The sequence below is a fragment of the Anomaloglossus baeobatrachus genome, chromosome 7 (assembly GCF_048569485.1).
Source record: "Anomaloglossus baeobatrachus isolate aAnoBae1 chromosome 7, aAnoBae1.hap1, whole genome shotgun sequence".
Taxonomy (NCBI): domain Eukaryota; kingdom Metazoa; phylum Chordata; class Amphibia; order Anura; family Aromobatidae; genus Anomaloglossus; species Anomaloglossus baeobatrachus.
The window spans coordinates 244,284,309-244,298,757 of record NC_134359.1 but is presented as its reverse complement, the minus strand read 5'-3'; the positions used below and the strand labels follow the sequence as shown (position 1 = coordinate 244,298,757).

The 14,449-nt window shown below is 51.0% G+C and overlaps 1 protein-coding gene across 2 annotated transcripts in view; it reads left to right on the top strand.

Annotated features, from left to right (window-relative positions):
- Positions 1-14,449, top strand: part of VPS35L (VPS35 endosomal protein sorting factor like) — a 169,565-nt gene that overhangs the window by 141,022 nt on the left and 14,094 nt on the right. For both annotated transcript variants that reach the window (XM_075317995.1, XM_075317997.1), the window contains exon 29: positions 3,269-3,387. In XM_075317995.1, the coding sequence (XP_075174110.1) occupies positions 3,269-3,387 (119 nt within the window). The remainder of the gene's footprint in view (positions 1-3,268; positions 3,388-14,449) is intronic.

Below are 14,449 nucleotides of genomic sequence, written 5' to 3'. Positions count from 1 at the left end.
GACCTTTCCCGCAGAGGGATTCCAGACCTTCCCCGTGGAGGGATTCCAGACCTTCCCCGTGGAGGGATTCCAGACCTTCCCCGCGGAGGGATTCCAGACCTTTCCCCGCGGAGGGATTCCAGACCTTTCCCCGCGAAGGGATTCCAGACCTTCCCCGCGAAGGGATTCCAGACCTTCCCCGCGGAGGGATTCCAGACCTTCCCCGCGGAGGGATTCCAGACCTTCCCCGCGGAGGGATTCCAGACCTTCCCCGCGGAGGGATTCCAGACCTTCCCCGCGGAGGGATTCCAGACCTTCCCCGCGGAGGGATTCCAGACCTTCCCCGCGGAGGGATTCCAGACCTTCCCCGCGGAGGGATTCCAGACCTTCCCCGCGGAGGGATTCCAGACCTTCCCCGCGGAGGGATTCCAGACCTTCCCCGCGGAGGGATTCCAGACCTTCCCCGCGGAGGGATTCCAGACCTTCCCCGCGGAGGGATTCCAGACCTTCCCCGCGGAGGGATTCCAGAGCTTCCCCGCGGAGGGATTCCAGAGCTTCCCCGCGGAGGGATTCCAGAGCTTCCCCGCGGAGGGATTCCAGAGCTTCCCCGCGGAGGGATTCCAGAGCTTCCCCGCGGAGGGATTCCAGAGCTTCCCCGCGGAGGGATTCCAGAGCTTCCCCGCGGAGGGATTCCAGAGCTTCCCCGCGGAGGGATTCCAGAGCTTCCCCGCGGAGGGATTCCAGAGCTTCCCCGCGGAGGGATTCCAGAGCTTCCCCGCGGGGGGATTCCAGAGCTTCCCCGCGGGGGGATTCCAGAGCTTCCCCGCGGGGGGATTCCAGAGCTTCCCCGCGGGGGGATTCCAGAGCTTCCCCGCGGGGGGATTCCAGAGCTTCCCCGCGGGGGGATTCCAGAGCTTCCCCGCGGGGGGATTCCAGAGCTTCCCCGCGGGGGGATTCCAGAGCTTCCCCGCGGAGGGATTCCAGAGCTTCCCCGCGGAGGGATTCCAGAGCTTCCCCGCGGAGGGATTCCAGAGCTTCCCCGCGGAGGGATTCCAGACCTTCGTCGCGGAGGGATTCCAGACCTTCGTCGCGGAGGGATTCCAGACCTTCGTCGCGGAGGGATTCCAGACCTTCGTCGCGGAGGGATTCCAGACCTTCGTCGCGGAGGGATTCCAGACCTTCGTCGCGGAGGGATTCCAGACCTTCGTCGCGGAGGGATTCCAGACCTTCGTCGCGGAGGGATTCCAGACCTTCGTCGCGGAGGGATTCCAGACCTTCGTCGCGGAGGGATTCCAGACCTTCGTCGCGGAGGGATTCCAGACCTTCCCCGCGGAGGGATTCCAGACTGCTGCATGCGTGTCACATATAAGGATAGTGTATATGTGCTGTAGCACCGACCCCGGTTAGCACTTCGTAAATACTGACGTTGAGTTCCAATGCTCCGAGCCCGTGGAGCCTTTTCAGTGCCAGTCCTTACACTTGGCAGTGTCCTCCAGCAGCTGTTGCTTATGGTTGGCATCTCGCTAAGGAACCCAAAATAAACTGCTTTGTAGCTGGCTTATCTCACTGTAACCAAACATAGAAGTGGTGCTCCTGTTAATCCGCACCGCAGAGTCGCTTAGGAAAATCAACAGTTGTCAAACAATAGATTTTGTTTACAAATGCATCAACCAAACATAATGTGCTCCACATGGCACTATGCGCCCAAACACTACCCAGGACGGGCGCTTTACATATTCTAGAAAAACAGTTAATAACCCATTAGGTCAATTTTTTGGATCAGTCCAGCTACCCATGCAAGGGTCATTGAGTCATGCCCACCCAGTAACACCAATGATGTAAGGTCCAGCCTTCTGTCCTATTAATTTCCTAACTCACAATTTTGTATGCAGAGCTCCAATTCCTTGGCTTAGATATGGTCAATAAGGAGGGAGATTAGGAAACTACGCATACATTGTGACAGCATTATGCTCTGAGCTCTATGGCTCCCTTTAGTGGTGACAGCAGTTTGCAGTGAGCTCTATGGCTCCCTCTAGTGGTGACAGCAGTATGCACTGAGCTCTATGGCTCCCTCTAGTGGTGAGAGCAGTATGCACTGAGCTCTCTGGCTCCCTCTAGTGGTTGGCTCCCTCTAGTGAAAGCATTATATACTGAGCTCTCTCGCTCCCTCTAGTGGTCACAGCAATATGCAGTTAGCTCTCTGGCTCACAGTAGTGGTGACAGCAGTATAAACTGAGCTCTCTGGCTCCCTCTAGTGGTGACAGCACTATGCACGAAGTTCTTTGGCTCCCTGTAATGGTAATGTGAGGGTAGGCCTGGGCTGTGCTGTTTGTCCAGATGTAATAAGATTATGTGTGTGTGTGTGTGTGTGTGTGTGTGTGTGTAATCAAAGTATAGATATCGTTGTATAATTATCTGTGTGTCTGTGACAATTGCATAGAAGCTTTATAATATGACTTTAAGATGTGTGATTAGGAATGTATTAACTACATAATCAAGCCAAAATGAACAATGAACAAAGAGGTATTTAGAATATACTGAGAGAATCTGTATCAGTTAGAGCTCACCATGTGAAATGTGGGAGGTTGACACCTCGTTCTTCCTCAGCAACATGTTAACAAAGAAGTATTCAGCAGCTGGTTTAAGCTGGTGTTAGGAAGCCAGAAACAGGCTGATGACGTACTATATGGACATTGCTGGTAATCTCTGACCAATCAGGGACAATGTTGAACTGAATAACTGTGTGTATTTTATAATATACGGATCAGAAGACCATTGAGCTTCTTCCGAATAGAGACACGTCTCTGTGTGGTTATTTTCCCTCATACATACATCTGCGCAAATTGATTTGAACTCTCTCTCTCTGTGACCCTGAAAAACCCCATTTTGTGGTTTTCCCTAAATTCCCAACCTTGACAGTTACAGCAGTATACACTGAGCTCTCCGGCTCCCTCTAGGTGTAACAGCAGTGTGTACTGAGCTCTCTGGCTCCCTCTAGTGATGACAGTAGTATGTAGCAAGCACTCTGGCTCCCTCTAGTGGTGACAGTATGCACTGAGCTCTCTAGCTCCCTCTAGTGGTGATATCAGTATTGCAGTGTCCTCTTTGGCTCACTCTAGTGGTGACTATAGACAGGCAGAATGTTACATTACAGATCGGTGATTGTATAAGAAATACAAAGCTCCAAACAAATTAAAAGATCTGTAGAGGAAATAAATCCACACTTACACTGTCTGAGAGGGTGGTCATACCTCCACCATGATAATATGACCCTTTGTCTTCTCTTTAGTTGATTCCAATGATAATCTTTATGGTGGAGATACAAAATTCTTGACTGAGATCAACAAGCTGTGTGACACTCTGATTGGACAGATTTTGGAACACCTGAAAGCTCTTGGGAAAGAAAAGGTAAGTCCTATTTTAATATTAAGTCAGTAATTATCTGTCGATTTGCTCAGACTTCTGTCTGTATCATAACATTGTAGATGATGGTATAAAAGTGTAAAGGTACGTCACTACATTATACCCCCAATAAGCGTCCAACACCAATTCCACTCAGGAGCTGGAGTCTGAACGCCCTGCAGATTGCCTCCTCAGCATTGAAGGTAAGGCGGGCTTTGCACGTTGCGACATCGCAAGCCGATGCTGCGATGTCGCACGCGATAGTCCCCATCGCAAGTACGATATCTTGTGATAGCTGGCGTAGCGAAAATTATCGCTATGCCAGCTTCACATGCACTGCGACCGTCGCTCTGGCCGGCGACCCGCCTCCTTCCTAAGGGGGCGGGTCGTGCGGTGTCATAGCGACGTCACACAGCAGGCGGCCAATAGCGGCGGAGGGGCGGAGATGAGCAAGGATGTAAACATCCCGCCCACCTCCTTCCTTCCGTAGAGCCGCCGGTGGCAGGTAAGGTGATGTTCCTCGCTCCTGCGGCGTAACACACAGCGATTTGTGCTGCCACAGGAACGAGGAACAACATCGTACCTGTCACGGCAGCATAATTATGGAAAAGTCGGAGCCTGCACCGATGATACGATAACGACGCTTTTGCGCTCGTTAATCGTATCATCTAGGATTTACACACAACGATGTCGAAAGTGACGCCGGATGTGCGTCACTTTCGATTTGACCCCACCGACATCGCACGTGCGATGTTGCAACGTGCAAAGCCGCCCTAAAATGCTGGGCCTCTATCTGGACAGTGAGACCTGGAAGGGAAAGAACTCCAAGACTGTTTAGAACAGTGTTACTCAACTCCAGTCCTCAAGACCCACCAACAGATCATGTTTTTAGGTTTTCCTCAATCAGGTTTTCAGGCTTCCATTGATGTTGCACAGGTGATGGAATTATTCCTTGTCTAATATTGAGGAAAACCTGAAAACATGATCTGTTGGTGGGTCTTGAGTAGAGATGAGCGAACCGGTCGCGGTTCGGCTCGAGGTTGGTTCGCCGAACGGACCTCCCGTTCGAGTTCGGTTCGTCGAACGTTCGACGAACCGAACTCGAACTGCATAGGAAACAATGGCAGGCAATCACAAACACAGAAAAACACCTAGAAAACACCCTCAAAGGTGTCCAAAAGGTCACAAACAACTCACAACACATGGGAAAGTGACAAGGACATATACTCATGCGAAAACAAAAGAGCTGGACAAGGAAAAAGAGGAGGACACACAGATATATGAGTATATGCAAGGAAACATCGATTCCATTAATGTGCAACTTGAGCCCTGCTCATTCTTGGCTTCCAATCTTGATAAATTGCCTGAGCTCGCCACGTACGTCTTGGGGATCTTGTCGTGTCCTGCAGCCAGCGTTCTCTCGGAACCTGTCTTCAGTGCTGCTGTGGGTCTGCTGGCAGATAAGCACACGTGTCTGTCCACTGACAATGTGGACATGGCTCTCAGAGGACTTTTCTTCCCCTGGGTCAGCCAGGGGACGGGAAAGGCACGCGTATTTTTGAGAGTGCTTCATGCAAAGCATCTTTTTCTTTTTCAAAAGGGAGCTCAACCGATGCCAGTCAAGTGGGGTGTGTGTGGCCCAGTGAGTGGCAACCAGGGAGACTGTGGTTGGAGTCCCCTCGCTGTGTCTCTAAAAGAACCAAGATGAACAAGTCATGGCTCTCAGAGGACTTTTCTTCCCCTGGGTCAGCCAGGGGACGGGAAAGGCACGCGTATTTTTGAGAGTGCTTCATGCAAAGCATCTTTTTCTTTTTCAAAAGGGAGCTCAACCGATGCCAGTCAAGTGGGGTGTGTGTGGCCCAGTGAGTGGAAACGAGGGAGACTGTGGTTGGAGTCCCCTCGCTGTGTCTCTAAAAGAACCAAGATGAACAAGTCATGGCTCTCAGAGGACTTTTCTTCCCCTGGGTCAGCCAGGGGACGGGAAAGGCACGCGTATTTTTGAGAGTGCTTCATGCAAAGCATCTTTTTCTTTTTCAAAAGGGAGCTCAACCGATGCCAGTCAAGTGGGGTGTGTGTGGCCCAGTGAGTGGAAACGAGGGAGACTGTGGTTGGAGTCCCCTCGCTGTGTCTCTAAAAGAACCAAGATGAACAAGTCATGGCTCTCAGAGGACTTTTCTTCCCCTGGGTCAGCCAGGGGACGGGAAAGGCACGCGTATTTTTGAGAGTGCTTCATGCAAAGCATCTTTTTCTTTTTCAAAAGGGAGCTCAACCGATGCCAGTCAAGTGGGGTGTGTGTGGCCCAGTGAGTGGCAACGAGGGAGACTGTGGTTGGAGTCCCCTCGCTGTGTCTCTAAAAGAACCAAGATGAACAAGTCATGGCTCTCAGAGGACTTTTCTTCCCCTGGGTCAGCCAGGGGACGGGAAAGGCACGCGTATTTTTGAGAGTGCTTCATGCAAAGCATCTTTTTCTTTTTCAAAAGGGAGCTCAACCGATGCCAGTCAAGTGGGGTGTGTGTGGCCCAGTGAGTGGCAACGAAGGAGACTGTGGTTGGAGTCCCCTCGCTGTGTTTCTAAAAGACCCAAAATGAACAAATCATGGCTCTCAGAGGACTTTTCTTCCCCTGGGTCAGCCAGGGGACGGGAAAGGCACGCGTATTTTTGAGAGTGCTTCATGCAAAGCATCTTTTTCTTTTTCAAAAGGGAGCTCAACCGATGCCAGTCAAGTGGGGTGTGTGTGGCCCAGTGAGTGGCAACCAGGGAGACTGTGGTTGGAGTCCCCTCGCTGTGTCTCTAAAAGAACCAAGATGAACAAGTCATGGCTCTCAGAGGACTTTTCTTCCCCTGGGTCAGCCAGGGGACGGGAAAGGCACGCGTATTTTTGAGAGTGCTTCATGCAAAGCATCTTTTTCTTTTTCAAAAGGGAGCTCAACCGATGCCAGTCAAGTGGGGTGTGTGTGGCCCAGTGAGTGGCAACGAAGGAGACTGTGGTTGGAGTCCCCTCGCTGTGTTTCTAAAAGACCCAAAATGAACAAATCATGGCTCTCAGAGGACTTTTCTTCCCCTGGGTCAGCCAGGGGACGGGAAAGGCACGCGTATTTTTGAGAGTGCTTCATGCAAAGCATCTTTTTCTTTTTCAAAAGGGGGCTCAACCGATGCCAGTCAAGTGGGGTGTGTGTGGCCCAGTTAGTGGAAACGAGGGAGACTGTGGTTGGAGTCCCCTCGCTGTGTCTCTAAAAGAACCAAGATGAACAAGTCATGGCTCTCAGAGGACTTTTCTTCCCCTGGGTCAGCCAGGGGACGGGAAAGGCACGCGTATTTTTGAGAGTGCTTCATGCAAAGCATCTTTTTCTTTTTCAAAAGGCGGCTCAACCGATGCCAGTCAAGTGGGGTGTGTGTGGCCCAGTTAGTGGAAACGAGGGAGACTGTGGTTGGAGTCCCCTCGCTGTGTCTCTAAAAGAACCAAGATGAACAAGTCATGGCTCTCAGAGGACTTTTCTTCCCCTGGGTCAGCCAGGGGACGGGAAAGGCACGCGTATTTTTGAGAGTGCTTCATGCAAAGCATCTTTTTCTTTTTCAAAAGGGAGCTCAACCGATGCCAGTCAAGTGGGGTGTGTGTGGCCCAGTGAGTGGCAACCAGGGAGACTGTGGTTGGAGTCCCCTCGCTGTGTCTCTAAAAGAACCAAGATGAACAAGTCATGGCTCTCAGAGGACTTTTCTTCCCCTGGGTCAGCCAGGGGACGGGAAAGGCACGCGTATTTTTGAGAGTGCTTCATGCAAAGCATCTTTTTCTTTTTCAAAAGGGAGCTCAACCGATGCCAGTCAAGTGGGGTGTGTGTGGCCCAGTGAGTGGAAACGAGGGAGACTGTGGTTGGAGTCCCCTCGCTGTGTCTCTAAAAGAACCAAGATGAACAAGTCATGGCTCTCAGAGGACTTTTCTTCCCCTGGGTCAGCCAGGGGACGGGAAAGGCACGCGTATTTTTGAGAGTGCTTCATGCAAAGCATCTTTTTCTTTTTCAAAAGGGAGCTCAACCGATGCCAGTCAAGTGGGGTGTGTGTGGCCCAGTGAGTGGAAACGAGGGAGACTGTGGTTGGAGTCCCCTCGCTGTGTCTCTAAAAGAACCAAGATGAACAAGTCATGGCTCTCAGAGGACTTTTCTTCCCCTGGGTCAGCCAGGGGACGGGAAAGGCACGCGTATTTTTGAGAGTGCTTCATGCAAAGCATCTTTTTCTTTTTCAAAAGGGAGCTCAACCGATGCCAGTCAAGTGGGGTGTGTGTGGCCCAGTGAGTGGCAACGAGGGAGACTGTGGTTGGAGTCCCCTCGCTGTGTCTCTAAAAGAACCAAGATGAACAAGTCATGGCTCTCAGAGGACTTTTCTTCCCCTGGGTCAGCCAGGGGACGGGAAAGGCACGCGTATTTTTGAGAGTGCTTCATGCAAAGCATCTTTTTCTTTTTCAAAAGGGAGCTCAACCGATGCCAGTCAAGTGGGGTGTGTGTGGCCCAGTGAGTGGCAACCAGGGAGACTGTGGTTGGAGTCCCCTCGCTGTGTCTCTAAAAGAACCAAGATGAACAAGTCATGGCTCTCAGAGGACTTTTCTTCCCCTGGGTCAGCCAGGGGACGGGAAAGGCACGCGTATTTTTGAGAGTGCTTCATGCAAAGCATCTTTTTCTTTTTCAAAAGGGAGCTCAACCGATGCCAGTCAAGTGGGGTGTGTGTGGCCCAGTGAGTGGAAACGAGGGAGACTGTGGTTGGAGTCCCCTCGCTGTGTCTCTAAAAGAACCAAGATGAACAAGTCATGGCTCTCAGAGGACTTTTCTTCCCCTGGGTCAGCCAGGGGACGGGAAAGGCACGCGTATTTTTGAGAGTGCTTCATGCAAAGCATCTTTTTCTTTTTCAAAAGGGAGCTCAACCGATGCCAGTCAAGTGGGGTGTGTGTGGCCCAGTGAGTGGAAACGAGGGAGACTGTGGTTGGAGTCCCCTCGCTGTGTCTCTAAAAGAACCAAGATGAACAAGTCATGGCTCTCAGAGGACTTTTCTTCCCCTGGGTCAGCCAGGGGACGGGAAAGGCACGCTTATTTTTGAGAGTGCTTCATGCAAAGCATCTTTTTCTTTTTCAAAAGGGAGCTCAACCGATGCCAGTCAAGTGGGGTGTGTGTGGCCCAGTGAGTGGCAACGAGGGAGACTGTGGTTGGAGTCCCCTCGCTGTGTCTCTAAAAGAACCAAGATGAACAAGTCATGGCTCTCAGAGGACTTTTCTTCCCCTGGGTCAGCCAGGGGACGGGAAAGGCACGCGTATTTTTGAGAGTGCTTCATGCAAAGCATCTTTTTCTTTTTCAAAAGGGGGCTCAACCGATGCCAGTCAAGTGGGGTGTGTGTGGCCCAGTTAGTGGAAACGAGGGAGACTGTGGTTGGAGTCCCCTCGCTGTGTCTCTAAAAGAACCAAGATGAACAAGTCATGGCTCTCAGAGGACTTTTCTTCCCCTGGGTCAGCCAGGGGACGGGAAAGGCACGCGTATTTTTGAGAGTGCTTCATGCAAAGCATCTTTTTCTTTTTCAAAAGGGGGCTCAACCGATGCCAGTCAAGTGGGGTGTGTGTGGCCCAGTTAGTGGAAACGAGGGAGACTGTGGTTGGAGTCCCCTCGCTGTGTTATACATGCTTTTAGAAGGGCATGACATGGCTTGGAGGTTGACTTTCATAAAATGCAAACTGTTGGCTACCAAAATGCTGCCTTTCCAACAACTGTGGTTATAGGCAATGAGGAACATACTGATGAAGATGAGACGCAGATACCCGATTGGGATGACAACTTAAATATTCGGTCAGGGCAAGAAGAGGCTCGGTCTGAGGGGGAGGGGAGTGCAAACACAACAATTGATGATGAAGTTCTAGATCCCACCTACTGTCAACCCCCAGTCAGGCACTCGAGGAGGTCAACAGAGGCGGTGGAGGAGGATGCAACCGACGACGAAATTACCTTGCGCCTTCCTGGACAGAGTCGGAGCACTGGTAGCACGTCTACAACTGCATCCTCAGCCACCACTCTGCCTATGAGCATTATTCGGGGTGCATCAACAGGTCGCATGGCCTCTAAGCCTTGCCTAGCCTGTTCCTTTTTTGACATAGAAAAAGATCGCCCAAATCATGTGATATGTAAAATTTGTCATGATTCTCTTAGTAGAGGTCAAAACCTCAGCAGTTTGACAACTTCTTCCATGAATCGTCACATGAATAAATATCATAGGTCCCGGTGGGAAGCTCACTGTGCTGCAATGCGGCCTAGCGGAGCGAACCATCCACCGCCCGCCCCTTCCAGTGCATCCGCGCGCTCTTCATCTTCTAGGACTGTGGGGACAGCTGTCACACCTGTTTTTCCACGCAAAACTTCCACCACTGTAACCGCAACAGGCAGTTTGCTTGGTAGGTCGTCAGTTGGTTTGGAAGGGGAAACAAGTGAGTGTGTACAGCTCTCTCAGACATCGATAGCACCTACGTTGGATGAAGGCAACATCATGTCTCCGCCTGCACTTTCCTCACAAACCTGCATTTTTCCAGGGACACCCTACTCAACACCGTCTACACACAGCAGCCAGATCTCTGTCCCTCAGATGTGGTCAAATAAAAGGCCACTTCCTCCGACCCATGACAAAGCTAAGAGGTTGACTCTATCCCTCTGTAAGCTGTTGGCTACCGAAATGCTGCCTTTCCGCCTAGTGGACACACAGGATTTTAGAGACCTTATGTCTGTCGCTGTGCCCCAGTACCAGATGCCTAGTCGCCACTACTTCTCTAAGAAAGGTGTGCCCGCGCTACACCAGCATGTCGCACACAACATCACCGCTTCCTTGAGAAACTCTGTGTGTGAACGGGTGCATTTCACCACCGATACTTGGACCAGTAAGCATGGACAGGGACGTTACATGTCGCTGACTGGGCACTGGGTAACTATGTTGATAGATGGTGAAGGGTCTGCTGCACAAGTCTTGCCGTCCCCACGACTTGTGTGTCAATCCTCTGTCTGTCCAAGTTCCGCCACTGCTTCTGCATCCTCCACCTCATCTGGGTCCTCCACCTCCGCCCCAAGCCTGCCTGGTCAGGCCACCAGCGTTCTCACTGCGCAGAAGGAATCACGCACCCCTCATTACTATGCTGGCAGCAGAGCGCAACGGCATCAGGCGGTCTTTAGCTTGACATGTCTTGGGAATAAGAGTCACACAGCTGAGGAGTTGTGGTCAGCTCTGCGGTCCGAGTTTAATAAATGGTTGTCTCCACTCAACCTGCAGCCTGGTAAGGCCGTGTGCGACAATGCTGCAAACCTGGGTGCGGCCCTTCGCCTGGGCAAGGTGACACACGTGCCTTGTATGGCTCACGTGTTGAACCTTGTTGTCCAGCAATTTTTAACACACTATCCCGGCCTAGATGGCCTTCTGACCAGGGCACGTAAACTGTCTGCAGTGCTCACTTCCGCCGTTCAACCGCCGCAGCTGAGCGACTTGCATCGCTCCAGAAGTCTTTCGGCCTGCCGGTTCATCGCCTGAAATGCGATGTGGCGACACGCTGGAATTCAACTCTCCACATGTTACAGCGACTGTGGCAGCACCGGCGAGCCCTGGTGCAATACGTCATGATGTATAGCCTGGGCCAACGAGATGCAGAAGTGGGGCAGATCACCCTGATGGAGTGATCTCAGATCAAGGACCTATGCACCGTTCTGCACAGTTTCGACATGGCGACGAATATGTTTAGCGCTGACAATGCCATTATCAGCATGACGATTACAGTCATTTACATGCTGGAGCACACGCTAAACACTATTCGGAGTCAGGGGGTGGGACAACAGGAAGGGGAGGAACTACAGGAGGATTCATATGCGCAAGACACAACAACATCACCAAGGTCCAGACGTTCATCATCACCAACGCGGCAGGCATGGGACCATGGGGGACAGGGATCAACAAGGGCGCATGGTAGCAGGCGAGATGTTGAGGAAGGTGCAGGAGGACATGAAGATATGGAGGACGAACTGTCCATGGACATGGAAGACTCAGCGGATGAGGGAGACCTTGGTCAAAATTCAGTTGAAAGAGGTTGGGGGGAGATGTCAGAGGAAGAAAGAACGGTTAGCACCTCTATGCCACAAACACAGCGTGGACTTGGTCCGCATGGCTGCGCAAGACACATGAGTGCCTTCTTGTTGCACTACCTCCAACATGACCCTCGGATTGTCAAAATTAGAAGTGATGATGACTACTGGCTTGCCACACTATTAGATCCCCGGGACAAGTCCAAATTTTGTGACATAATTCCACCCATAGAAAGGGACGCACGTATGCTGGAGTATCAGCATAAGCTGTTACTCGATCTTAGCTCGGCTTTTACACCAAACAACCGTGCAGGTGAAGGGAGTGATTCTCCCAGTTGTAACTTGACAAACATGGGACGGCATCGTCATCTTCAACAGTCTACCCGTACCAGTAGGACCGTATCTGGTGCTGGTAACAGCAATTTTATGGAATATTTTCATAATTTTTTTAGACCCTCCTTTGCAAGGCCACCAGAGACAACAAGTCTGACACATAGTCAACGGATGGAGAGGATGATACAGGAGTATCTCCAAATGAACATCGATGCAATGACTTTGCAAATGGAGCCTTGCTCCTTTTGGGCTTCAAATCTAGAAAAATTGACAGAGCTCTCCAGTTACGCCTTGGAGATTTTGTCGTGTGCAGCTGCCAGCGTTGTCTCTGAACGTGTCTTCTTCAGTGCTGCTGGGTGTGTGCTGACAGATAAGCGCACGCGTCTGTCCAGTGACAATGTGGACACACTGACGTTCATCAAAATGAACAAGTCATGGATCCAGAAGGAATTTACTACCCCTGTGTCATCCTGGGGAGAGTAAATGCTTGTGGATTTGGAATGTGCTTGATGCAAATCAAAACATCCTGTTTGCAACTAGGGCACAAGTGCTGCCACTGATGGGGTGTCTGTGTGCCCAATGTTGGGAAAAAAGGTAGACTCCGCTTGGAGTAACCCTTGCTTGATGTGTTTTTTAAAAATGATACAAGATGAACAGATCTGAAGGCAAGATGAAGGCAACATCATGTCTCCGCCTGCACTTTTCTCACAAACCTGCATTTTTCCAGGGACACCCTACTCAACACCGTCTACAGACAGCAGCCAGATCTCTTTCCCTCAGATGTGGTCAAATAAAAGGCCACTTACTGCGACCCATGACAAAGCTAAGTGGTTGACTCTATCCCTCTGTAAGCTGTTGGCTACCGAAATGCTGCCTTTACGCGTAGTGGACACACAGGATTTTACAGACCTTATGTCTGTCGCTGTGCCCCAGTACCACATGCCCAATCACCACTGCTTCTCCAAGAAAAGCATGCCCGCGCTACACCAGCATGTCGCACACAACATCACCACTTCCTTGAGAAAATCTGTGTGCGACAGGGTGCATTTCAACACAGATACTTGGACCAGTAAGCATAGACAGGGTCATTACATGTCACTGACTGGGCACTGGCAAACTATGGTGAGAGATGGAGAAGGGTCTGCTGTACAAGTCTTGCCGTCCCCACGAGTTGTTTCAATCCTTGTTCTGTATGTAGAAGTTAATACACTGCTTCTGCCTCTTCAACCTCGTGTGGGTCCTCTACCTTTGCGCAAACCCTGTGTGGTCAGGCCACCCTTCCTTGCAACTGCGCACAAGGACTACCACACACCTCCTTACTATGCTGGCAGCAGAGCTCAATGCCATCAGGCGGTCAAAGTTTTACTTTGAAATGTATGGGAAATGTGAGTCACACCGCTATTACAGAGAATAGTAGTCAGGCAGGGTCAAAACATTAATTGAGGAACAGGAACAGAATGGGACGGCCAGGAAAGAATCAGAAAACAAGCAGAGTTGAAATGCGTATCGGCCAACAAGGTACATAAACAGCAAGCAGGAAAAGTAGTCAGGTAACAAGCACACAAAATCATAAAACTGAACTGGGGGTAAAATTAACCAGAGGTTCATAGCTATGTCTGGCAGTGGTCTGCAGACAGGATGGGCATAAAAAAGGGTGTGGTGTCTTCCCATTGGTTGTAGCTGAATGATGGTATTTCATCTGTGAGATACCCACCAGCTACATTCAGCCAGAGATTCTGCATCTGTCAAGGTAATGCAGCCCAGTGGGTGAGCATAACCTGCGTCCACCTGCGCCGCTGGCATCGACTACTCTCACATCATCAGCACTATTCATGAAAGGAACACGTTGTCACCTGGCAACCGGAGTACAAATTGACGGAGCGGACTACGTTGGTGACTTAACAGCCGTGTGCGGCAATGATGCAAACCTGGCTGCGGGCCATCCTCAGGGCAATGTGACACACGTGCCTTTTAGGGCTCACGTGTTGAACCGAATTCGCCAGCAATTTTTAAAACACCATCACGGCCTACATGGCCTTGTGCAGTGGGCACGCTCGCTATGTGCTCACTTCCATCGTGCGCACACAGCAGCTCAACAACTTTCATCACTCCGGAAGTCTTAGGGTCTGGCAGTTAAACGCCGTAAATGCGATGTTTCGACACGCAGGAATTGGAATCTGCACATGTTGCAGCGTGTGTGGCAGCACCGCAGAGCCCTGCTGAAATACGGTAAGACATATAGCCTGGGATAACTTGATCCAGAGGTGGTGCAGATCACGCTGCTGGAGTGGTGTCAGATCAAGGACCTATGCACCCTGCTACACAGTTTTGAAATGTCGACGAAGATGTTTAGCACTGGCAATGTCATTCTCAGCGTGACAATTCTGGTCATCTACATGATGGAGCACACTGTAATTATTATTCTGAGTCAGGTGTTGGGACAAGAGGAAGGGGAGGAAGTACAGGAGGAGTCATATGCGGAAGGGATAACAAGATCTACGAGGTCCAGATGGTCAGCGGCACCTATGCGGCATTCATGGTGAGGGAGAGGGATTAACAAGGGCGCATAGTATCAGCAAAAAGTGTTGATGAAAGTGCAGGAGCCCATGAAGAAATGGAGGACGAACTGGCGATGGGCATGGAAGACTCAGCAG